The sequence below is a fragment of the Canis lupus genome, chromosome 29 (assembly GCF_011100685.1).
Source record: "Canis lupus familiaris isolate Mischka breed German Shepherd chromosome 29, alternate assembly UU_Cfam_GSD_1.0, whole genome shotgun sequence".
Taxonomy (NCBI): Eukaryota; Metazoa; Chordata; class Mammalia; order Carnivora; family Canidae; genus Canis; species Canis lupus.
In genome coordinates this window covers 11,709,328-11,735,436 of record NC_049250.1, presented here as the reverse complement: position 1 = coordinate 11,735,436, position 26,109 = coordinate 11,709,328, and the positions used below count along the sequence as shown (strand labels likewise).

The following is a 26,109-nucleotide window of genomic DNA, read 5'->3' as shown; positions in this document are numbered from 1 at the left end:
GACAGACTTTGGAAACACCCTACACAGGTATCAGTCAAATTCAGAGCTGTGAGAATACTGAGTCGGTAACGATTCTGTTCGGGTTCAATGGAATCATCAATACGATCACTGACCAAGTCCATCATCTTGAGCCCCTCCAGCAGCTTGCAGTTCCTATTCTTCAGCCTATGGGCTTCATCAATGACGACACAGCGCCATGGAATATTCCGCAGCTCAGGACAATCCGTCAAAATCATCTCAAATGTAGTGATGATGGCATGAAACTTATAGGACCCCTTTATCACTCGACCCTACAAGAACGGTTCTAAATTATTATTTAGCATTAGAGATTACACGAACTTTGATTAATAAGTAGCATAAAATGGATATATTTATCTTTTGGGGACATCTTTATTTTAGTAACAAGTTGCATTTTTGTTTTCAAGGTTATTTTGCAGGGGAGCTTTAAAAACCTTTCTTTTTTCAAGGAAGTTTGAAAATCATTAGTAAAGTTTCCAATCCAATTTCTCCACAGATTATATGTAGTAAAGTGCCACTAAGTGTGGCCATTCTAATTATATCCTAGAGACCCCCAAAAGGTGAAAAGCTGAAAGATTATATACTATAGTATATAAAAACTTGTTAAAAAAAAAAAAATAAAAAATAAAAACTTGTTTACTGTTTAAAATCTTTTACTTTTTTTTTTTTAACTTTTGTAACATTTCTTTTGAAGTGCTAAAATGAAAAAAACATTCACCTAGGATAGAACTTTTAACAATCTCTCAAATCCAGAGTTAAACACCAAAATAGATTTCCATATTTTTCTCCTTGAAGTATTTAATCATAGGTTAGATTTTATACTCAAAGCAAACATATAACAAAACTCTTCCTATTTCCAGTTATAGGATTTTTACTTACCACCTGTAGCTTACAATTATTTTAGCACATACTCTTCTTCCTTCTCATTTATGATGTTTCACTGTCAGTATCATAGAATAACTGTATACAGCTAACAAGAGTAAGTCAAAAATCATCCCAAGTGCTACAAAAAGTCAAAGGAGAAGTTCTTCCCTTTGGGTGTGTTTCACACAAACACTGCATGCCCAATAAATTTTTACTTCTAGTAATAGTTTAACAAAATAATTTTTCCGCTTACATTTAAGAACACCATTTTTTATTTAGCTTTTCCTTAGGCTTGCAAAATAAAACCAATTAGTGTATCAGCACATTAAATGATTTTCCATAGTCACCCAAGGTAAAAATATTTTATTCATTCTTATCAAATAATCAGAATGACCAAAGGTTGTAAAAAAATTAGCTGTATTTATAAGATAGGAAAATATAACACAATTGGGTAAGAAATCTGAAGCAATTTCTCAATTTTGTAAAATCTAGACTTTCTCCCCAAACATGTGAGTCCATTTTAATACCTAATACCTTGAAATGTACATGATAGGCACAGAACATACCACTCAAGATGCTTTACCTGGGGATCTTTGAAGTACATTTCATACGACTGAATGGTCCGACGACTAGCTTGACTCCCATGATACACAACCACGTTCAACTCTGTCCAGGTACGGAATTCCCTTTCCCAGTTGGGGATTGTGGACAATGGGGCAATTACTAAGAAAGGGCCATGGATTCCTTTCAAATATATCTCATAGAGAAATGTAATGGACTGGATAGTCTTTCCCAAACCCATTTCATCTGCTAAAATGCAGTTTCGCCTTTGGGAAGGAAGTGAAACAAAAGTTTAGTAAGTACAGATGTTAGATATTTTGCTTTCTTTTCACAAAATATATACTATGATAGTCACAAATGCGTATCTCAAATGTTCTTTTTCTTTTTTAAGATTTTATTTATTTATTCATGAGAGACACAGAGAGAGAGGGGCAGAGACACAGGCAGAGGGAGAAGCAGACTCCATGAGGGGAACCTGACATGGGACTCAATCCTGGGTCTCCAGGATTACACCCTGGGCTGAAGGCGGTGCTAAACCGCTGAGCCACCCGGGCTGCCCTCAAATGTTCTTTTAGAGTCAACAAAATACATTTCTTTTTCAACAAAATACATTTTCAAACAAAGTGCTCTAGGACATAAAAATTATTTCTGCATACTTCCATTAATATCTATGCATTAATGTTTGTGGGATGAAAATTAATCATACTTCCATTCCTGGCTGTTTCTCATAATTTTGGTTAGAGATTAAAGTGTGACATTATTTGATTAGTATTTTCAATGACTACACAGGAAGCTATAGGTCTTCTTAAAAGTGAAGAAAAACATGCTTTACGTACATGTTGTACCAATTGAAAAGTAGCCAGTTTACTCCCTCCAACTGGTATTCCCTGAGTTTGTTATTGTTTTTGTACTCCCTGGAACTCTCCGATTTCTTCCAATCATCAGCAGGAGGTCGCTCCTGTTTCAAATATAGTAAATCCCATTAGTGGTTTCTCCAAGACCACACCACTATGCTATTTTCAAATTAAATCCTTCACCATTAGCCAAGTCTTACCACACGCTCTGTTTCTGGCTCCCTGGACATTAGTTTCTCAAATTCTTCAATCTTCGCTTGATCTATGTCCTGCCTTAGCTCCCACGTGCTGTCTTCATAAGGCAGGGAGCACCACTTCACCAGGTAGTGAGTCACAGGCTGGGGCAGGTTTAAATAAATTAGAATTGGATTCATTTGATTGAAATGTATCTATATACACATACACATTACTTATTGATAGACACTACACCTCAGCAACAGTAAGAACTGAGTTGGTAGAAGTTTATTTAAAACTACAATTGTTACAGTCATCCCAGTTAATGGTATCAAGTGTAAATTAGAAATAATATTACTGGGTATCATCAGAACAAGCTAACTTTTACCTAAATTCATTGCTATTTTCCAAAGCCAAAAATATAAAGAAATCGTTAGTAACACAGCTGAATTTAAGCCTTATTCCTATCTGTACAAATCATTTATTAGATGCCTGATTCAGACTTATATGGTAAATCATTATAATACATTTATATAATTAGTTTCTTAAAGAATAAGAAACCAGTCTGTATTAGTATCTCTGCCTTTTTCTTAAAGAGAGGTATTGTTCGTATCTAATCGCTTTAAAATAAAGTGTTTGAGGGGCACCTGGCTGGCTCAGTCGGAAGAGCATGCGACTCTTGATCTCAAGGTTGTAAGTCTGAGCCCCACGCCGGGTGTACAGATTACATACATACATATATACATACATACATAAAGTGTTTGAGCTCTAGTATATCAGAGAAAAAATATTTTGGGTAATGCAGATCAACAGGATTTCCCTTATCTTTCCTCTAGAAAATACTTGAGTCTGTCAATCTTCACTTCAAGACTAAAGCACACTGACCTCGTTGTGATATTAAAAACATTCACTGTACTGTGTAAGTATGCAATAAAACAATCTTCTTTTAAGTACAGCTAAGTAAAACTAGAAAAGTAAATATCACATTATAGATACAGAAGCATCATAGACTTCATGATAACAGTCTGGAAAAAAATGGGAGTTCACTGCAAATCTCACTAGATAAGTAAGTTCTAAACATTTTTATATAAAACTTAATTTACACAAGGAAGCCAGGAATGACAGAACTCATAGTGGGTGCATATATATCATTAGCAAGACAATATGGTCAGGAAGGCACTAGACTGGTCTTGACTCTTCCTGCCCCAATCAACCATCCTTTACAACCTCACAGGGCTTTGCAAAGCAACATGAAAATGCCAAGAACTCATAAAGAGAATTATTTTACATTATCCTCTGTACACCACACTCAATGAGGTTCATCAACTTCACTATGGATGTACAATGTTAAATAACATTTAATTCCATTCTTCTACAAGAGCACTCTTAATTACGTATGGGAAATTTGTGCTTCATAATACGTTTATATCAAACTGTACTGAATTCTTAATTGATCATATTCTGAAATTGTGTAAAGTGCCAATGTATTTGTTTCGTATTGAAAATTGATTTCTTTTAAAAAGCTCTCAAACTAAGCAAAGAACACATTTAGCACTATTAGGTCATAAAACTAATAGTAAGTTTCAGTTAAATTTAGACCAAGTGTGTCACAATCCAACGCTCTGAACCAGGACCTGATCTAGGATTCCATAATCATTCTCTGTAAACACACATAAGCTGTCTGAGTCACTGCCCCCTAATACAAATGATCTTCTGTTACCTCTCCCCGTTCATCTGTGCTACGTGCAAAGTCCATTATCCGGTCAACCTCCACATAATCTGGATTAAAAAGCTCATCTTCAATCTGCACCAAAGGAAAAAAAAGTTAAAATGTGCATTTAATTCCTAAGAGTAAACGTTATTCCACTTTTCACCAGGCAATAATATTTTGGGGGCCACAGAAAAATAAAAATTTATATTTGGCAAATTCTATTATATTAATTGAAATGCTACAATTTAGCAAAATCATTCCCCATGAGGAAATCAGACTTCTCAGACTTTGTTAACCGGGTCTTTTAATTACTGTGTGAAACCTTTTTACTGTGAGAGAATGTTTAAGAATATTTTAAATGAAGTGTGAAATTACAATTCACTAATGAGCAATCCAAAAGGCTTATGGCATGCAATGCATTTAGCATTCTCGAAACTACAGCTTGCAATAAAGTCTCAGAGCCATGCAAAGTTAAGTGCTACTGGAGTCTCATAACTACTGGAGTTGTCTGAGGCCTTACAGCATCATTTACAGAATGCTATTCAAAAGCTAAAAAATACTGAAACCAGTGAGCTTCCTATTTTTAGTGTGAACAGTTTAGGGTATCTGGTTGTCTTTGCCAATCAATCTGTACCCTCATCTGAATATAGTCTTATCGTTAATCTAAGTGTTCTAATGATTTATTTGTACTGAATATAGAGCATCTGGCTAAAAGTATAAAGAATAAAGAAATGAGGCTTAAATAATTGGGTTATTTAGCCAATGTATTAACAATCTTTACGAAGTAAAGTAATACTAACTTCCTTGCAAGGTCATCTCTTTATAAAAGAACAGAATATGGCTCAAAGGGAAATTACAGACTATGCCATACTTTAAAGAAGTCAGAATCAGGCAAATTAGAAAACAGAAGATACATTATTATGTGTGCCTAGAGATGAATTTATCAGTAACATAACTGCATTAAAAAGCTTCTGCAAGGGCAGCCCGGGTGGCTCAGCGGTTTAGCACTGCCATCAGCTCCGGGTGTGATCCTGGAGACCCGGGATAGAGTCCCACATCAGGCTCCCTGCATGGAGCCCGCTTCTCATGAATAAATAAATAAAATCTTTAAAAAAAAAAAAAAAAAAAAAAAGCTTCTACAAGACATAGTAGAAGTCGCTTCAACACTGTTCATATCTTCTAAAATGCAGGTTAAAAAAATAAGCTGTTTGGTCACAAGGATAGCAAACATTCTCTGGGCTACTGTGTCCATTTAAAACATCTGGTTTGGGGGCATCTGAGTGCCTCAGTGGTTGAGTGTCTGCCTTTGGCTCAGGTTGTGATCCTGGGGTCCTGGGATCGAGTTCTACATCAGGCTCCCACTAGGGAGCCTGCTTCTCCCTCTGCCTATGTCTCTGCCTTTCTCTGTGTCTCTCATGAATAAATAAAATCTTAAAAAAACAAAAACAAAACAAAACAAAAAGTGTGGTTTAGGTCCTTTGAACACAAAATTATGAAGAAGAAATGAGAAATGCCTTTGAACAGTGCAAAAAATCCATCTAAATGTTCATTTAAAATGTTAATGTATTAATGCACTGGCTTCGTCAAAAGCATCTAGGTTTAGGTACACAATATGTATGCATTGTTCTTATATAGTATGAACACTAAAACTTTCCATTAAAACTTTGATGATAAAAGTTCCTTTTAAGACACCTTGTTTCTTAAATGGCAGCTTTCACTGATGAATTAAAATCCTTAACCTTACTCCTGAACACATCCATTCTCCCAGAGAATAATCTGGGCCATCATGCATGGGATGCAATTTCCACTTTGAACAGAGATTTAGGTACAGCGGACTTAAAAGGATGCCTAGGTGAAACAAAGAATGCAAAAGCAGTCATAATTAAAAATCCCAAAGCAGCAGCACCATGGAACACCTGAAACCAGGGCGTGTGTGTCCGTGTGTGTGCCTGAGTGTGCATGTGTCTGTGTGTAAAAGAGAAAGAGAGGAAGAGAGTTGCTATCTTTTTTGTGCTTGCCCTCAGATCATCTTTTCAGACTGGAGTTTAGCTACTTCCACTCAGGACAAAACTTAAGATTTCTAGTTGCCAAGTTACCACTCAAGATAATATATTTCAACCGTAGCAATAGGTTATTCACATAGATAGACCCAAATAGATAAGGCTACATAGGTAGGACCAGGCACAAATCCCTGAACTGCAGCTGACACCAGCAAACAAGGTCCAAATAAATTTCATAAACAGAACCAGGACTTAAGGATGGTGGGGGTGGGGGAAGCTACCACTGCCCTCTTTCCTTCTCCCTACATTGATCCATAAAGAAAAGGTCAGAAGAACATATGGTGTCTTTTTAAAATAAAGCTAATGATTTCAACTTGCCGAATTGTCACCAACACTTAACTTCAGTTTCATTAAGAAGGTCACAAAAAAAATAGAATCTTAAGTATTTTCTTAAAATCTGCCCTTTAAAAAAAAATCATTTAAATATTCTCTAAGAGGTAAAAGAGACACATGTGAGTAACTCCAATCCACCTCAGTGTTAATTACTGCACTGCAGGGAAGCTGAATACTCGGATCAGAAAAGGTGGTGATGCAGACATATGTCCAATAAAACCACTGCCACCCAATCACCCATCTAATACAAACTTTACAATCTGCCTGTTGGGAGCATGGAAATCAGACTTCAGGAGACCACAGACTTGTCATCTGAGATTATAAGGATTTTATGACAGAAAAGTACTGAACACTCTTCCATCCCCACCCCTCATGTCCAAAAAGGGGTGGGGGTGCGAAGTAGGTTGTTAAACAGGCATTATTTTGCATCAAATTTCACACTTCTTTGCAGTTTACATTCTGTTAACTCCTTTATGGAGAGGGAAACTAATAAATCAGCAAGTTTAATCTTTCAATGTGAAGGTTTCTCTTTTATCTTTTTGAGGCTGTAAGTGAAACCAAATTGGTGAGCAAAAGTCCAGAGACCCCAGTAAGCAGTCTGCAAAAGCATTTTTAATGCAATCAAGTTATGTTGGAGGGGAAATCTGGAACTTCTTTTAAAAAATGCAGATTTCCTTCCCTGCCCTAGGTATGGTTACCTTTTTCATCATCGATAATTTAGGATAAAGGGAGACAGGCAAAGACATTATACCAACTTCTAATACCACATGGCACACATCATTAGTAAAGATGAGTTTAGTGATCGGGTATTAACTTGAGCAAAAGAAATCTGCCACATACTTTCCTTAGTAGAAGTAACTGACATTCTAGAAACTGTATTTAATACTTACTATAGAGTCTTTAACTCACTAAATCTTAATAGAACTTTTATCCAGTGACTTTTTTCACCATCTGCTAACTATACTTTCATTACAAGATTTTAATGATACCATCATATTTCCACATAATATAAGGACCAGTATCTTCTAGACTAAGCAACAGGAAGAATGAGAAATTTCCTGTTTACAAATTTTTTTTAGCAATAACCAGTTACCAGTATGTAACAGCACCAAATGAGGCAAACTATTTTTTTTCTTAGCCATTTGCTAAACTAAAATTCAAAAGTCAAACACTTTAAGAAAGTTACTACTTAAGAAAATTAACTGGGTATTTCATACCTCTGAAAGGAATTTGTTCTGGCCCTGCTTTGCCTTAAATCGTTTGATCTTTTGCTGAATTCTCTTATCTTTTTCCAGATCTTCTACAGATGCCCATTGACAATGAAGATAAGAGCTAAAAGAATAAAATAATATACTTGAAACATGTAGAAAATAATTTTATTATTCCCCCCCAAAATCAACTAAATAATTAACAAAATAAGCTGTTTACCTACTTATTGAGACTGCTGATCAACATTCAATACAATTATTCATGTTTGAGAATAAGAAAAAAAAATCAGTAATAGTGCCTGAATTTGTCTTCCATCCTAAGCCTCCAGTTCTCTTATTTATCTCCCATTAAAAAGAGGAAAGGACCTACTAACAAGCTGTTTCCATAAGTGAATGGATTACACTTCAATACAAAACAATTAGCACTACAGGGTGGCCCTAATTATGAATTTACATTTTGAGCCTTTTATCATTAATTGAGAAATAAAAGGTTTCCATCAAGTTAAGAGAATTCAAATTTAAAACAGCACTGGTAAACCTAACCTAGTCCTTCTAGAGCAATCAGAGAGAAAAGAACCATCACTTGCTCTCTGAACACCCACACCCCAACCAGCCCCTGATCAATTTCTGCCCTCCCAGCTTCATTCTTCCAGGAGCTTTGAAATGATGTTTCTTGGACCCCTGTGAATTTTTCCCTCTCTACTGTCTACCTAGTCCTCACACTGGGCAAGTCCTCTCCTCTTCATACTCACCATGGCCTGCTCCAAGCACAGCTGTTCTCTCTAACCTCAACTTGAACACTCTCACCCTCCCTTTGACTATAGGTATATAGTTAACATTTTATGATACTTTGACATTCTTTGGTTTGCTATTTCAATATTCTTTTGTACCATCATTCTCTCCCTGCCCCAGATAGCCTGTCTCCTATTCCTCTTTCTGGTGATGACATTAAAAAGAAATAAGGTGCTGAATATGTGCCTATTTCAAAATCAAGGTACTACTACTCTTAGAAATTATGCAGCCATTCTAAAATCTGTCAAAAATGATCAATGACATGGAAAAGGCTTATGATATTAAGCATTATATCGTTTATATTTATGTAAAGTATAATATGCAAAAGGAAGGACTAATTTAGTCCTTCTACAATTGACTGAGGGAGATAAGGACTTTAAATACATATACCTTGTAGGATATGAATTGATATAAACCCTGTACACACATGCACACAGAGAAAAGAGCCTAGATGAAAATGCATCAAAATGTTAATAATGATCATTTCTGGGTGGTAAGATTCCAAGTATTTTATTTTCTACTTTCAAGTACTTTCTCAATTTCCAATAAATAATGTGCAACCTGCTACTGCATATTATCAGAAACAAATACTATAAAAATAACCTAGTCTAGTCTAATTATTGGATAGAAAAAGACATTTGTGTAAGTCAACACCCTTGTCTTTCCTAAGGTGCAGTACATGCCTTTAAAAGCACCACTGGTGTGGCTGTGAGGTGGACATAGGCATTTAGTCACTCTCTCATTTGTAAACTGGGCTGTAATTTTTTGGATAGTGATTCTGCATTACTAAGTGGAGAAAAACCACAGCTCTCACTAAGAACAGAAAGAAGGCAAGGATACTCACCACCCCCACTATTATTCAATATTGTACTTGAGGCACTAGCCAATGCTATTAGACAAGAGAAAACAAGGAGGGGCAATAATTGGAAAGAAGTAAAACTACCCCTATTTATAGACTGTATAACTGCATAGCTGGGAAACCCTAGATAATCCATTAGAATACTCATTCAAATAATAAAATGAAATAATTTAGCAATGTAGCAGGATATAAAATTAACATACAGAAGTCAATAGCTTCCATTTACACTAACAATAATCAGAAGATACAATGGTAGAGAAAACCACTTATGTTATCAACAAACATTAAATGCTTAGCAATGTATTTAATTTACAAATGTATGAAATGTATAAGGAAATATTCAAAACCCTTCTAAAATACACAAAAATAGAGTTGAATGGACTAGAAAGACAACCTTATTTTTAGAGAGCATGACTCACCATCATAAATCATAAATTCGTAAATGTAATACAATATAAATATAAATAAAATATAAAGAAGCATTTTTATGGTGTTAGGTGAGTTAATACTGACATATATACAAATAAACATGCAAGAACATCCAGAAAAACACTAAAAAGGGGAAGTTTTTAGGGGAAATTAGATACACTAGACATTAAAATATACCATAAGCCTTTATAAGTAAAACAGCATGCTACTGGCTCATGAATAGAAAGGCAGATCAAGGGATTAAAACATGGTACAGGGGCACCTGGGTTGAATGCCTGACTCTTAATTTCGGCTCAGGTCAAGAGCTTAAGGTCATGAGATCGAGCCCAGTGCAGAGCCTGCTTGAGATTCTCTCTCTCCCCCTCTGCCCTTCCCCTGCTCTCTCTCTTTAAAAAAAAAAAAAAAAAAGGTACGTATATAGTTCCAAATAAATATATAAATTTAGGACATGATAAGGAACATATCTCAAATTGCCAGGATGAAGATGGACTTTTTAATAATAGTGCTAAAACAACAATATTTGGAAAAGTATAAAATTGGAACCAATTTTATAGTAACCAAATATTACTATACTTTATGCCATACCCCAAAATAAACACCAAGTAGATCAAGCACCTACACACAGAAAATGAAACCATGCAGGTACTAGAGGAAAACATGGCAAGTTCCTCTTTAATCTGGGGGTAGGGAAAAGCTTTCTAGCTATGGCTCAAATGCCATATACAATAAGAGAAAATATTAATAAATCTAAATACATAAAAAATTTCTTTAATTTACAATGCAATAAAAATATAAAGTCAAAGGATAATAGAAACTAAGAAAACATAGTTGCAACAGATCACACAGAAAAATGGGCAGAGGACATGATGACACAACTCACAAAAGAAGATATAAAAATGGCCATTAAACTAATGAAAAGATGTTCTTGTTCACAAATTAAGAAAAAAAAAAAAACTAAAGCAAAATACAATTTTTCACAAAAAATGAAACTACCATACTACACTGGAAAGTTTGTAGGGAAACAGATGGTCTCTTATATTGTTGGTAGGAAGGCAAAGGGCCACACCCTTATGGAAGGGAATGTGGCAATACCTAATAGAACTACATATATGTTTGCCTTTGAATACATCAATCCCATTCCTAGGATTTCACCCTCTAACTGTGCCTAAAACAATCTCAAAATATATAGGCATGAGAATATATACTGTAGCATTATCTATAACTATAAAATATCAAAAGCAATTTACATGCCCACATGCACAGGATGTATTTGGATGAGTGATGACACAGCCATGAAATGGAGCAGTAACAAAGAGTGAAGAAGACCTTATGGTTTGATATTGAATAATTGCCAAAATACAGTATTATTAAAAAGCAAAGTGAAAATGTGTACTGATAGTTGCTATTTTTTGTAAGAAAATAGGAGAAAATAATACTTTTATTATATGTAAAATATTTTATGTATATATATTTACACACACACACACACACACATATATATATGTTATCTGTGTGTTCATACCAAAAATTACAGAAAGGATAAATCTGGGATTGATGAGAAGGTAAGTAGGAATGAGGTGGAAGGAAAGGGAAAAGGATGTGTCTTTGAATATCCTTATGTGGAAGTTCTGACTTTTGAACCATGTGATTATTTCATGAACTTGAAAAAAAGAAAATAAATAAGATCAACAAGAATGATGGGGAGCTGGGGCACCTGGGTGGCTCAGTTGGTTAAGGGTCTGACTCTGGCTTAGGTCATGATCCCAGGGTCCTGGAATGGAGCCCATGTTGGGCTCCTTGCTCAGCAAGGAGTCTGCTTCTCCCTCTCCCTCTGGCCCTCCCCCTGCTCATGCTCTCTCTCTCTCAAATAAACATACAAATACTGAATGAACTTTATAGTTGGTAGGCTTCTTTTTCACAAAAATATGGTCTAGTAATTTGGAAAACACTTCCTGTATATTCTAAGACTGACAATTAAGCAAATATATTAGAGATAATGAGAGCCAGGTTTCTCCTGGTTGAAGAAGGGAGTCATTACTATTAGAAGGGGAAAGGACAGAATGAACCCTGCAGTGCTGTTGAAATAAAGCCAGAACAATTGTTATAAAGGCCCTCCCCCTTTATAGGCATTGTTTTTCATCATTGTTAGGTAAGTAGATAGGTAGGTACACAGAGATGTGTATATATAATAAACACATGCATGTACATGTAACATATATGTGTATGTCACACATACTTATACACATGTGTGTACATGCATGTACACGAGCAGGTGGCCCACCTAGCTCTATCTACTGACAGGCCCCTGAAGTGCTGACTTCCCTGCAGCAATGCGTACACCTAGTACTCAAATGGTGGTTTCTAAATGCCATTCTTCAATAGAAACAACCAAGTCTCTTTGGATAAATAACCTATTCCAGGACTTAAACAGGACAATTACAAGATGAGATTAGAATATCCTCTGCTGCCAGAAAGTAAGGAAGTGCTCAAAGAAGGATGGGGACAAGGCAAAAGGAAACAGTATCCAGCCTAAAGGGGCTCCCAGTGGCCAAATCTGGGATGTGAGCAAAGTAAATAATGATATGATAATAAAGAATTATGGCCCACTGAATAAAAATAAGACATTGCAAGTCTACACAGCTACAAAGAAGCAGATTTAGGCCAAATTCTCCCTTACAGTGGAAACCCAACTAATACATTTAGAATGGGTGATAGAATTAGTAAATCACCACTTGGTAACCATTAGCACATTTAAGAATCTCAAAAATCTTTCCAGAAGATACTTTTACAATTACAAAAAGGAAAACAAGAATTCTTTATACCAGTTCTGTAATTTTTCTATAAATTTGAAATTATGTCAAATAAAAGGTTGACAGGAACTGTTAATTTTATGGAAATTTTAATTTCTCTTAGAACTCAATAATATCAGACAGAAAAGCTCTTCTTTATAACTACATTTGCCTCATCTCACATGACCGATGAAGGATGACTGGTCTCTCCTGGACTGGCAGTGGGACCTAGTCACAAATGAATCAAGTACCTCAAGCCCTCACTTCCACATCCTGATTTGAATGGATGCTGATCTAGTGGTGCCACTTTGTGGGAATCAATACTTAAATTTCTTGCTTTGTGTGTGATTTGATAAATCTACCAGAGAACTGTCTCTGGCTTACTTATATCTCCTCCTTACCTATGCTGACGCTTCCCTTATATGGCTATATATGAAATCATGTCATATGTACAATTTCCACATGTATACAGTCATAATGCTCTAAGTACAAAATGATGACAACATCCATCTAATACAAACCGAGAATTTTTTTATCGCTGTATTCTGTATATCACTGAACTCCCACAATAACACTGACAAGAGACTTCTTCATCTTTTCACTCAATAAAGGTCTTATGAGCAAAACTTTAAACTACATTAGTTTATTAACACAGTGGCAGTTGCAACAAGGGAGAATGATAGAGACCATGGGCCCAGTGCTTTCATTTTCTAAGAGTACGGTATATTTTCTTAGGCTGTCTGAACAGCTGTCTGTCAGAACAGCAACTCCCAAAAGCCTCTCTTTAAACTCTAGAACTTATTAATATGGGGTTTGAGTTCCTTGCTTTGACATTTTTAAACTTAATTTTTATGTTATCCATGAAGATTTTTGTCCTTGTTCTGTGACTACTGCTTAAACTAGAAAAAGGCCGCAGATGGGATGACTTTAGCAGGATGACTACTGATCCTCATAACTACTTGGCCTCATCAAGATGTGTCTGGTCCTATACCTACAATAAAGAATAACAACTCACTGAGTTCTTCAGTTTTTAAAACTTCTGCAATTCAAATCTACTAAACAGAAACAAACAAAATCACAGCTCACTGCATTTCAATATGTGAATGATGTCATAATTTTCTAGAGCCTTCGCCTGATAGGAGACATCTCATCTCAAGTGCCTGGCATCCTATGCACAGCCAGAGGAGGGAGAGTGGCCTCACAGAGTAAAATTCATTCTCAAAGGACAGGCAAATATGACTTTACTCACTTTTCTATTATTGTATGAGGCTGTATTCCTTCTAAAAAGAATTTCTTGGTTATACATGAAAGCTAGTCAACTTTTCTACCAATTACACATTTTCCAGAAAAATGAAATTTATGAAATTCCAAGGATACAAAAATTAGTAGGCAATGGCCTCCAAAGCATGAAATAAACCATACCCAAATCTCCCAATTCCCAATTATTTTTTCATTTTTCCAATTATTTCTTACATCCTTATTTAAGACTTTGACAATATATCCCCCAATTAAAAGAGAAAAAAAAAATCACAGTTTACTTACAAGTTTTTGTATTTCACATAGAATTCCTCAACTTCTACCTCTTCTCCAGAGTCCTTCTGCAGCAAAAGAAAATTTCAGACACATACTTAACACCAACTACTAGAATATTCCAAAAGTAGTGATTTACTCCCACAGGAATACGAAACAGGAACGAGAAAGGCAGTGCTTGATGTTCTTGTAAGGATGAGCACATTGCGAGCAGTAGGAGGCCAGTGAGATGAAGACTAACACGCTTAGACCCATGCAAGCTACTCAATGTGCTATAGCTTCTAAGACATGAATCATTTTAACTCCTCCCTAACCACATGCAGCTTCATTCACAACAACCTGACACCAAATTTGGCTCTCTGCCAAACCCACAGTGTTAAGTAGACGCCAAGTGTACCATTTTCTCAGGCAGCAGCCAATTAGCAACTGCTCTCCTGAATGCCATATGTATTATTTTTGGCTGCCTCATGGCAACTTTACATTGTGGGTTTTGTAATGTTTTAAAATATTTAAAAGACATTTATTCCTCCATATAGTTAATAACTCTAAACAAGAAACCATATAAAACTAAACCTTGTTCTTACACTGTAATATCAGTGCATCACAATTCACAGTTTTAGTTTTACTCAGTGGTACAATTAAAATCTCTCAGACAAGATGTCTCACACACATAGCAGCCAAATAAAATTAACACTCCAACTACTACATTTAGGTTAAGGTTAAAATCGTGATATGCATCAGCCAAATCAAGAGTTCGGTGGTGAGATTATCTACACCATCTCCCCTGATCCCACCTACTGCAGTGTGTGCAGCAGAAGATACCACTCATATGATATTTTAGGTATCTCTTTCAATATTTTTTTTTCCCTTCTGGTTTTAGGCTATTAAACAAGTCATAGTATGTAATTTTCTCCTGGAACATTTGATCAGATAAATCAGGGACGTAGAACATAAACACCACTTACAGATGTTTAGGGATTGCTTTTACACTCTTACAAGAGCACCCAAGCCTGCCTCGAGGGTCACACTTGGCTAAGCCGCCTCAGAGATGCTGCGGAGAAAATTAAGGCAAGTAGGAACATGGTAAAGGACGAACAAAAGAGCAAAGACTTCTATACTGGATGACAGGCTAGCACAGGCTCTGCTCTGAGAGGCTACAATTTCCTCAATCCCTAATCTTCAAACTACTATCAAAGACTGTGTGAACTTAAACTTTTCTCTGAAACTCTCACACGTATCTCCTCAATCAAATTTTAAAATGCTTTTCCACCTGTGTAGCCCTCAGCAATTAGAAGACAGGATATTTATGAGCGTAGTCAAAGCCCATTAATATCTGGTTCTGATCTAATGATATATAAATGGTCATAACCATAAATAGCTTTTTAAACAATATATACAGGACACCATCACTATCCCAAACATTTAGTTGTCAAAAATGGAAAAAAAGAATTTTTGCTGGGTACCATCAAGAGCCAGCAACGTAAGCCTGGAATTAATTGATTTAATTTAGAGAGAAATTCTTGTCAATTCAAGTGACAACCTAACTAGCCCCCACCTTACTTTTTTCGGACCCAATGTTACCTCTTCCACTCACACATTTCAGCAGTCATTTTGAAATACATTAGCTCTGCATAGAACTGGAGATTCTGGTAGAAAGGCCATGACAAGACAGAAGACAACCAGGGTAAAGGGAAAGCCAGGATGAGCCTAGACCTTTTGACACTTGTCATAGCATTACCGTGAAATCCAATCCTAGGATGGAATTCAAGTGTCTCGTCTACCGTTTTTACTCTTTTAATGCTAGTTATATTTCTTTCAATTCAGAAAGTGTTTCAAAATTATGTATCTTTGAGGTAGTAAAAAAACAAAAAACAAAAAACCAAGCTTTATCATTTCTATTCTCTCTTATTTCCTGATTTCCTTCTTCCCAATCTTTCCCCCTATACTGGCTTTTCCATCATATTCTAAATAGATAGTCTCACCAGCCCCTAATTTCTAAGCAGACACCAAAGCACATAGGATCTACTCTGGAACACCACGGATAGTTTTCATCCTATCTCAGTCCTGTGGTCAGAAAGTTCTGACTCACAGCCATCAACTGTCTGTCTCTTGACTGTCATCAATACCCACTTTCTTATCATGATCAGCTATTCCTCTAGGAACCCGCCATGGAAATGTCTACCAAGAGGGTCGAGAGCTGTCTGAGAGGAAGCAACTGGGTTCCAAGGCTTCATGTAGTACCACCTGGATCTGGTATAGAATTCTACTAAGGCTTGTTTCTTCTGGATGTCCCAAATTATAAGCCTGTTCTTTGATGAAGTGACCACACATACTGGATCACCTTCTTGCCCCTAGAACTGTGAGTAGAGCTGCTTTATACCTTTTGTTTCATATACATATGATCTTCCTGACCTCTGCCTTACTAATAGCAAAACAATTAACAAAAGTATGTGAATTCATTAGCCCTCGGGAACACCATTTTATTTTTTTTTTTTTTTTTTTTTTTTTTTTGGGAACACCATTTTAATTATTCATTAAATGGCAGTTTGGGGACACCTGGGTGGCTCGGCGGTTGAATGTCTGCCTTTGGCTCAGGGCGTGATCCTGGCATCCGGGATCGAGTCCCACTTCGGGCTCCTTGCATGGAGCCTGCTTCTCCCTCTGCCTATGTCTCTGTCTCTCTCTCATTGTCTCGAATGAATGAATGAATGAATGAATGAATGAATAAATAAATAAATAAATAAATAAATAAATGGCAGTTTGACCAGCCTCTGGTGATATCTGGAAACAGTCCCAACAATTATCCATCCTCATGTCCCAACTTTCAGACACCATTCTATAATGAGCATAACTAATGAATAACTGACTCCAAGCACTAGAGTTCTGGACATGAATGCAAGTGTGCTTGCACATACACAAAAAACCAGCAAATTTATTTTCTGGACAACTACTATTAAATTTGAGAGCCCTCTACAGTAATTTTATGTGTTCAATAGAATATTTTTGAGAAACGTGTATATCTTTTCATTAGATCCCAAGGCTAGTCTATGAAAATCCTTAGTATTCATATGAAATTTAAAGTTCCAAATATATTAAGCCATACTTGTTCCCATCGTTCACAGGAACCAGACAATAAATCAACTCCTTTGGCCACCTGGATTCTATCTGTAAATGGCAATCCTGAAGCCAAAAATAATGGATGACCTTCCCTAAGCATTCTATTACTAAATTAAGCAGCCACACTGGAGAAACAAAGCTAAACTATAGTTTCCCCAAAAGGGAAAGTGTTAGAAAATTTACAACAGAAAGAGAAAGCACCTTGATAAAGACATCAATAAAGCAAAGGTATGAATCACTTCCTACTTCTGACCCAACCCTACTCTATTCTCTACCAGAGATACCAAATCACAGTTCACTTATGGAGAAAGTAGGACATAATAAATGTGATGAAGACTTCTGCCCACTTTACATACTATTTGTTGTTGTTATTAGTGGGTTTGGCTAAAGAAGATTAAAACAAATACCCTGGAATTTAAATAAGCTCTTAAGAAAATATATCATGGCATAACCTAAAAAAAAAAAAAAAAAAAAAAAAGAATTCCAGGGAATATAGCCAGAATTTATTTATTTTTTATTTTATTTATGATAGTCACAGAGAGAGAGAGAGAGAGAGAGAGGGGCAGAGACACAGGCAGAGGGGGGAGAAGCAGGCTCCATGCACCGGGAGCCCGATGTAGGATTCAATCCCGGGTCTCCAGGATCGCGCCCTGGGCCAAAGGCAGGCGCCAAACCGCTGCGCCACCCAGGGATCCCCCAGAATTTACTTTTAAAACTACTTTTGACCTTCTAATACAAAAAGGATTTGAATTACTATTCTCCAAGGACGGATGGCTCCAAGCAGAAAGGGCTACATGATGGACTAAATGCAGAAAACAAAAGAATGAACAATTGTACAATCCAAAAGTCCATTCTTAAATTTACCTTAAAATTCAAATACGAGTATCATCTACAGCCCTTTCCCTGGGACTCACACACTTGAACGTGAGTTTAGAACAACATACAGGCCTGAGCTAGCCCTATTTAACAGGAGGTGCAGCATTACGCAGGCCCTGCCAGATGAGCTCTGTGTCCACATGACTCCATGACAATGAGAAACGCTTCTCAGGCTACAGTGATGAGGTCAACTGACTCTGGAAACCATTATCTGAGTCCCCACTATGTGTCAGCACCGTGTAGGGTAGGCTCTGAGAGCCCACAGCAGTTACTGTAGTGCTGCCAGGCGGAGATAAAGGCACCTTCTCACAGCTACTTCTTCAATTATTCATGGTAATAGGACACAGACCAGCAGGCATAGCTAGAATCCACAGGAAAATCTCAAATTTCCTTTTGTTTCTATTTGCCACACTCTCCTCCAATGTTAATAGAGCTGATAACTAAAGTAACTATTTCAAGAACGTTACCAATTGGAAAAGTGAGTACCTGCTAATGTTTACAATGTTCTGATGACTTTTTATTGCGCTTTATGAAAACCAGTAATGTAAAAGCACTTCAATGAGCTATACATCTCATCCTTACTTTAAATCACACCTCAAGGCATACCTCCCTGCCCAGACCAATTCTTCCGTTCATCTTCTCCATCCTAAAATTCACCAACTCCACAAAAACTCCACCGTCATATAAAATTACAGTGATTTTTAATCTCCTATGATAAAATAACCTCGGTTGTCTGTAAATGATAACAATACCTATTCCTAACCATGGGTACCTATCTTTTAAAGCTAATGAGAAAAGAAAAAAGAGCTGTAAAGTGGGCAAAGCAGAAAGGAAAAGCAACGTCCCATGTAATGCATAGTCTAAGTAGCTCTGAATAATAGAGCTAATTATAATTTGCAACCCCAAACCTGCTGAGTATGCCTGCTGAAGCACTATCAACTGAATGAAAATTAATACATCCTATCCAAACCACATGCTATTTACTCCAACAAGTCACTTCAATTCTGTGAAGGGGATTATTCTTTAAAGCATGTCAAGTATTTAAATTTTACCATATATTGACAATTCACAAATTAACAGTTCTAAAGTCATTAGCAGGACAAAAACGCAACCTTTCTAATGAGTTAAATAGCGCTCATTTCTGCTTAAACAGGTGGGAAATTTGGTGGAAATTTTATCATTGAATTCATCAGAGAGGAAATTGTCATGTTCAAAGGGTCAACAGATAGCCACTCCATATAACTCCCATCCCCTACGCTCAATTTCAAAATATCTTGACATGCCATTCTTGATTATTTTCCTGTGAACTAGAGTTGTAGAGTCTGATAAAAAAATCCACACTCTGAATAACACAACAGAAAAGCAAACAGTACTGCAACAAAGGTAAAGAGAAATGCCCTGCTGGTGTAATACCATTTTCAAGGGTCTCTCGACAATTGCATCTGAAGAGCAAAGGTTCCCTATTTGATAAATCTGGGGTCTCACTGATTCCTCCATGCCTCATCTCTTTCAATGGGAAGTCACATTTTGCATACATCTCACTTTAAAACAAACAAAAAAAGGAAGCAGCTTATTTTACATATCAGAGCAATGAGGTTGTACTTCCACCTACCTGGAAAGCAAATAAGAACTGCATTTGACAATGATTCAAGCTGAAAGACAGGCATCCTATATCCATAGGACACCACTTCTAGGGACACTGGAAATTGTATGCTAGAATATAGAGGTGCAGCTCAAGGTCTATGTAATTCTTCGAACAAAATAAAACATTTTCTCCAACTGGCAAAAGAGAGATGGTTGGGATGAAACAGGGACTCTCCATCAGTACTAGACTACTTTATATGTGTTCTTCAGTGACAAAGCTATCAGACTAGTAGTAACAGGTACTTAGAGTTCACCTCAGATCAACATAAATTTTGACTAATTTTGAAGAATAAGTCATATTATCTTCAAAAAATACACTGAAGGGGCACCTGGCTGGCTCAGTCAGTGAAACATGTGACTCTTGATCTCAGAGTTGTGAGTTCAAGCCCCATGTTGGGTATAGAGATTACTTTAAAAAAAAAACTGAATCTTAAAAAAAGAAAAGAAATTACACTGAAAATAGTTCAGGAGTTCACCTTTGCATTGACAAAAAAAAAAAGATATTAAGAAATATTTTAATTGGATATGAAGAAATGTTATGGAAAGTATGAGAAAACACCTACTCACTAAAATGATAAACCTCCATCCTGGGGTGGGGGCAGGGACAGGGGCAGGCAGGGAACTTTCCTAAGGGAAAGGAGAGGTAAATTCACATTTATGATTTTTTATGAATAGTATTTATGAAAGAGGCAGCATATAACTCTAAAAGGCTTATAATTTCTTTGGCGATTTTTGAGTTCCTTGTCTACTCTAAATGGTGTCATAAAGCACTGATTGCTTGATATATTTCAATTTCATTTGGAGCTAAATAGCTCATAGTTTTATATTTGGCTAATAAATCAGACAGGATGAGAAATATCACCAGGAGTTTTGTTTTACAATAGTGAATTTTTAATGGAAATTATAAGGCAAAAAATAACTTAAGAGTCATACATATACCATAGGTTTTGATCACTCCAAGTGGTGCTTACCTGTTTTTTTACTGAACGACTGCTCATGATTTTTTCTACCACTGGACCTTCTGCATCAACAGATTCCTAAAAAAAACAAAACCAAAGTAGAATCAATCAACCCAAATGGAAACCATCCCATTCCATGCTATAAAAATAAGAAATCATTCCCTTTACATCTACCTTCCTCCCTTTTAAATTCATACCCTTTAAATCACTGGGTACAAAGTCACCAGTGGGAAATAATGACTGAAAAGAACAAGACTCTCACTCTCTAGAAAGGCAAAGGAAGATCTGTGTTTATTACTTCATGATTATGTGGTTTAATTATGTGGACTAGCATGGGTCCCTAAAGCCAGAGAACATTCAGAAACTCCAGCTGCCAAGAGAAAATAATCTCTGCATGATAGCAGTCAAAAATATAACTTTTGCTCATCTATACCCATGGGGTAAATATACTCATCATTCTGTTATTGTAGGCAGCTTTTATCTATGTTGGTCACATAAAATGTTATATAACAACTTAACATAGCACAAATTACCAAATAAAGTAAAAAATGGCATTTAATATACTTTTCAATGGGTTACCAGTTTGTTAACTAAAGTACAGTAATGGTAACAAAAGAGCATTAAAAAAAAAGATCTTTACAATAATCAATCCAACATTACTAGCCATATTTTATACAAACTATTTTATCCATCATTTACATTGCACAGAGAATAAAGTATGCCCTGCTGGGTACTACAAGGCAGTAATTTCATAAAGGGGTTCTGACGGTGCCTAACAGCGGGAGACAAGCTTGAGTGGTTTATTAAAGTCCCAGAAGCTACAGCCCTGAATTCTTCAGAGGTAAATTCAGCCTCCTTGCATCCTAGCTCTGACTATTCCTCAACATAGGCCATTAATTCCCCAAAACTGTGTCAAATTATGTATCAGAGGATCATATAAAAATAAATTTCAGCAAACAGGGCTTTCTAAAAGCTACTGCTAAACATTTAATATCCCACAGTACATTAGCCAATAGTAGATGAATGTTCTCCGACTCAGAGTCCAAGGCTTCCAGCTATTCAATCTCTAGTCCACCTTGTGCAAGACACGTGAGAACCACACAGAAGGGCCGCTGACCTGCTGCTCTGACTGAGAGGTGTTGGAGGGGGAGTCTCTCCCAGCAGTGTCTGCATCATCTGCCTCCTCATCAGAAATCTTGAACTCCAAGTCTTCTGTGTATCGCTTTCTCTTCACCTGCCTGCTGGAACGTCTCTTCTAAAACAAAAACAAACAAATCCAACAAAGCAAGTTTAAGAAGCCATCACTGACGCTCTTTATAACTTTTCAGGATGGCAATATGTATGTGTGTGTGTGTGTATATATATATATATTTTTTTCTTTTTTTACATTAACCTCAGCGAAAAGCTGATAATTTTAACTCTGTAAATCACATAAGAAACCGCAGTGGCAGTGAACATAACGGAAATGGGGTGGAATCTGGAGTCAGGTGTCTGGAACTTCCAAGGCTCCGTCACTCCCAGTTACCAGATCTTCAGCTGGGGAATGGAAGTAATGACACAACTGATTCTTTAGTCAGGCGGTGCACCGCTCAGAAGTGAAAGCTATATAGAAGCTGGATGATAGGTAAATAGCAGTGTATACTATTCTACTTTTGTAGGTTTTAAGTTTTTCCTATAATAATAAAAGATCCAAAAAAGTGAAGGCATTAGAAGATAATCTGTAAATTACAAAGTTCTATATAAATACTGATATAGTACTTCAGAGGACCATTTAAATAAAAGGTTTGCATTTTAATCTTGGCAATAGTCTTAAAATTTTTGAGGAGATGAAAGACTGAATGGCAGAATTTATAGTGAATGTGAAAACTAATTTTACTTTTTTTAGTTAAATTTTTTACCACACTGATTAAAATGTAAAGTTCTGGTAATAGCTGGTATTAGTAAGATTATTAGCAAAATGGTCTCCTCCCACCCCAACGACAAAAGACTGGGTTAATCCAATTTGCAGGACAGTATGGTCATTGTCTATCAAAAGTTTAAAAATGCCCACCCTTTGACCTAGCGATTGCACTTCTAGTAAGGTACATAACATATCTTGAGAATATCTGCAAGATATCTCAATTGTTTTTTAGACCCAAACTTTTATATCTTCAGAATGATCTGCAAGATAAATTGTAAAATAAAAAGCAAGTCACATAATAATAAGCAGCTTATAATTCTATTTAGGATAACAGAAATGCTTGTGCATCTCTTTGTATGTATGACTCATCAATACATAAATTCAAAACAAGGACATTGAATGTCTCGTTTACTTCTCTAAGACTACAGGAATATTTGCTAAGAAATGGTATATGTATATACTTTCAATAACAACAACAACAACAGAAACCTGAAAAGATACACAACAAATTGTTAATAACTATTAATTCTAGGGAGTGAAGTGAATGGAGCAGGAAGAGATTTACACACTTTTTGCTCAAAACAGTTCTGTATTGTTAGACCTTTTTGATGAAGATTAGTTCTGTCAATTAAAAACAAGAGGAAATCACCTTTCGTTAATATGTGTATTTGATAAAATCTAACACAACTCTAAAATGACATGGGTAAATTTTAAATCACTGATAAATATAAGATTACAACTTACAGAGGAGTTCACGAAGCACTCAAAATGAATAAAAATACTGAGAAAGTAACACTTATGAACTTTTTTCTAAGAATTATGAAATAAAACATTTTAAAGAGACTCTGAATTTTAAAGTTCGTTAGTAAAACAAAGAGGCAAGTCACCCCACCATGCAGACCAGAGGGGGAGCAAGCAAGGATATTCGCAGCTTAAGCCAGGACCATGGAAGCGCAGGATAAGATGGATTGAGTTTTGTTTTATCGCACTTCTGCTCTCTCTGCTCTCAGGAGGGGCTGGGAGGCAGCTTACAACACAAACTTGCTACAGTATGACCATCAAATGAGTTGTTTTAGACTATGAGCTCTGATCTTACACAGTCGGGACTGCAGAGGTGCAAAGCACCTTTCTGGCTCAAGGTATGTGGGGTAACCTCTTATTAATAAACTTGTAGTGGCTTAGATCCACAGGGTAGCACATGGTCCAGAGTAGAGGCTCCTCCTCTGATCCTCCTAGTCAGCCCTGCCCCAGAACCAATTCTAGGTCAGCAGGGGTTCTGCTATCTGTGACCTCCCCCACACCACTGGAGGCAATTTGACCTTGGGGGCCCTGGAGGTGAGTGCGGAGTCTCTGAATTGGCCCAGGTTCTCACTATGTGACTTTGGACATATTGTTTTGTGGACCTCAGTCTCCCGATCTGCAGGATGGGGTTCATGATAGTTAACTACCTCATAAGTATATTGTGAAGATCCCATTAGGGAATTAGATCACATAACACAATTCATTTAAAGCATTTAGAACAGTGCATGGTCCATACTAATGCAAAGTGAAATCAGTAGGTTTAAAGTCATCATTAATTAGCTCCACCTTTCCAAAATAATAATAATAATAATAATAATAATAATAAAAAATCACAAAGTACTGATGCTACAAGGCCAGGATACCCTGCACAGCTTCCCTTCTCTCTTCCCAAAGCTGATCTAGAATAACTCCTGCTCCTGTGCCCATTTAACCATTCCCCACTTCTCAATTGTCAATTTCCTTAAGATATAAATGGTTGTTATCAGTAACGGTATTTTAATTGGTAAGATTTAGCAAATCTGTATTTCATTTAATCTATCAATTTAACTAAATTGAAATGGGCTAATCTATATTTTCATCTTGTTGTCATTACTATAAGGAGGAAGTGTTATCAGTGATGCATCTGGATGTTTTATCAGGTTTCCCTGGTTGGGGCCATGTCACAGTATGCTTCCAGCCTAAGTAACTAGACACCCTCAGATACAGTCTAACACAAATCCACTATACACTAAATCTCCCTACTGAAGAAATGTTCCAGTACAATAAAACAGTAAGCTTTTCTTTTTTTAAACAGAAATTTTATGATTGGTGGATAGGACTTTTTTAATTCTGGAAGTTTGTTCTCACATCAACTTTGGTTTATCAATCTATGTAACAGTGATGGGGTTTGTTAGTAGTGGATACACGGTCACTTCATAAGAGCAAAAACACCAAAAATACAATTAGAACTAAATTTTTCCTGAAAATTTTACATGTTGTTATGGCTTTCTGCCTTTTAAACAATAGTGATCTTAAGTTCATTTATTTTAGGTAATGAGATTCCTTTTACCATTTCCCAACATAAAATCAATTCATTACATAATACACTTCTATTATGGTCTGTTAAACTATTATTATTTGAAAGATTTTTTAAAATCAAAACAAAGTGTAAGCATTCCATTTAAACCATAACTCAAGAGGTGCCTGGCTGGCTCAGTAGGTTGGGCATCTGCCTTTGGCATATACAAATACTTTTGTGTAAACCTAAAACTACTTTTTTAAAAAAAAGCTTATTGGGGCGCCTGGGTGGCTCAGTCGGTTAAGCATCTGCCTTTGGCTCAGGTCATGACCCCAGGGTCCTGGGATGGAGCCCAGCATCAGGTTCCCCGCTCAGTGGGGAGCCTGTTTCTCAGTTTCCCGCTGCCCTTCCCCTTGCTCATTTTCTCTCTCTCAAATAAATAAATAAAAACTTTTTTTAGGACAGCCCGGGTGACTCAGCGGTTTAGCACCACCTTCAGCCAAGGGCACGATCCTGGAGGCCCTGGAGGCCCAGGATCAAGTCCCACATCAGGCTCCCTACATGGAACCTGCTTCTCCCTCTGCCTGTGTCTCTGCCTCTCTCTCTGCATCTCTCTGTGTCTCTCATGAATAAATAAATAAAATCTTAAAAAAATTAAATTAAATTAAAAAATAAAAACTTTTTTAAAAAAGAAAATAAACCATAAATCAAAACTTCTGAACTGAGACTAAAATAATAGGTCAATTTGATAAACTTACATTATTTTAGAAAAGTTACACATAGTTAACACAGTTATACCAAAGGGAAGATTTAAATGTGTTTCCGTGGTCTCTCTGTTGTAGTACTTTGAGATACAATTTTGAGTTTACATTATACGGAATTTAATAGTTTAAACAAATCAATCACAGAACATAAGAACTGTAAGCCCTTCATGCATATGCTACAGGAAGAAACAACAAACAGCAGTCAGCATCACTTCCTGTGTCAGGAACACAGAAAGATTTGCCTTCAAAGTCAGATCTTCTTGTGTGGTTGCTTATATTAGGTACTGAACCCATAATAGTTATGCACTAGCTAATTAGAAAGGATGCACTGATGTTTATTTGAATAGATTAGCCTTTTTCTATAAGTG

General features: G+C 36.4%; 1 protein-coding gene across 4 annotated transcripts in view; it reads right to left on the bottom strand.

Moving 5' to 3' along the window:
* The window catches only part of CHD7 (chromodomain helicase DNA binding protein 7), a 191,545-nt gene that overhangs the window by 43,072 nt on the left and 122,364 nt on the right, over positions 1-26,109 (bottom strand). For all 4 annotated transcript variants that reach the window (XM_038579376.1, XM_038579377.1, XM_038579378.1 and 1 more), the window contains 9 exons: positions 21,896-22,033; positions 20,791-20,856; positions 14,195-14,250; positions 7,793-7,907; positions 4,192-4,275; positions 2,498-2,635; positions 2,280-2,401; positions 1,466-1,709; positions 114-290 (listed from right to left, as the gene is read on the bottom strand). In XM_038579376.1, coding sequence (XP_038435304.1) covers positions 114-290; positions 1,466-1,709; positions 2,280-2,401; positions 2,498-2,635; positions 4,192-4,275; positions 7,793-7,907; positions 14,195-14,250; positions 20,791-20,856; positions 21,896-22,033 — 1,140 coding nt within the window. The remainder of the gene's footprint in view (positions 1-113; positions 291-1,465; positions 1,710-2,279; positions 2,402-2,497; positions 2,636-4,191; positions 4,276-7,792; positions 7,908-14,194; positions 14,251-20,790; positions 20,857-21,895; positions 22,034-26,109) is intronic.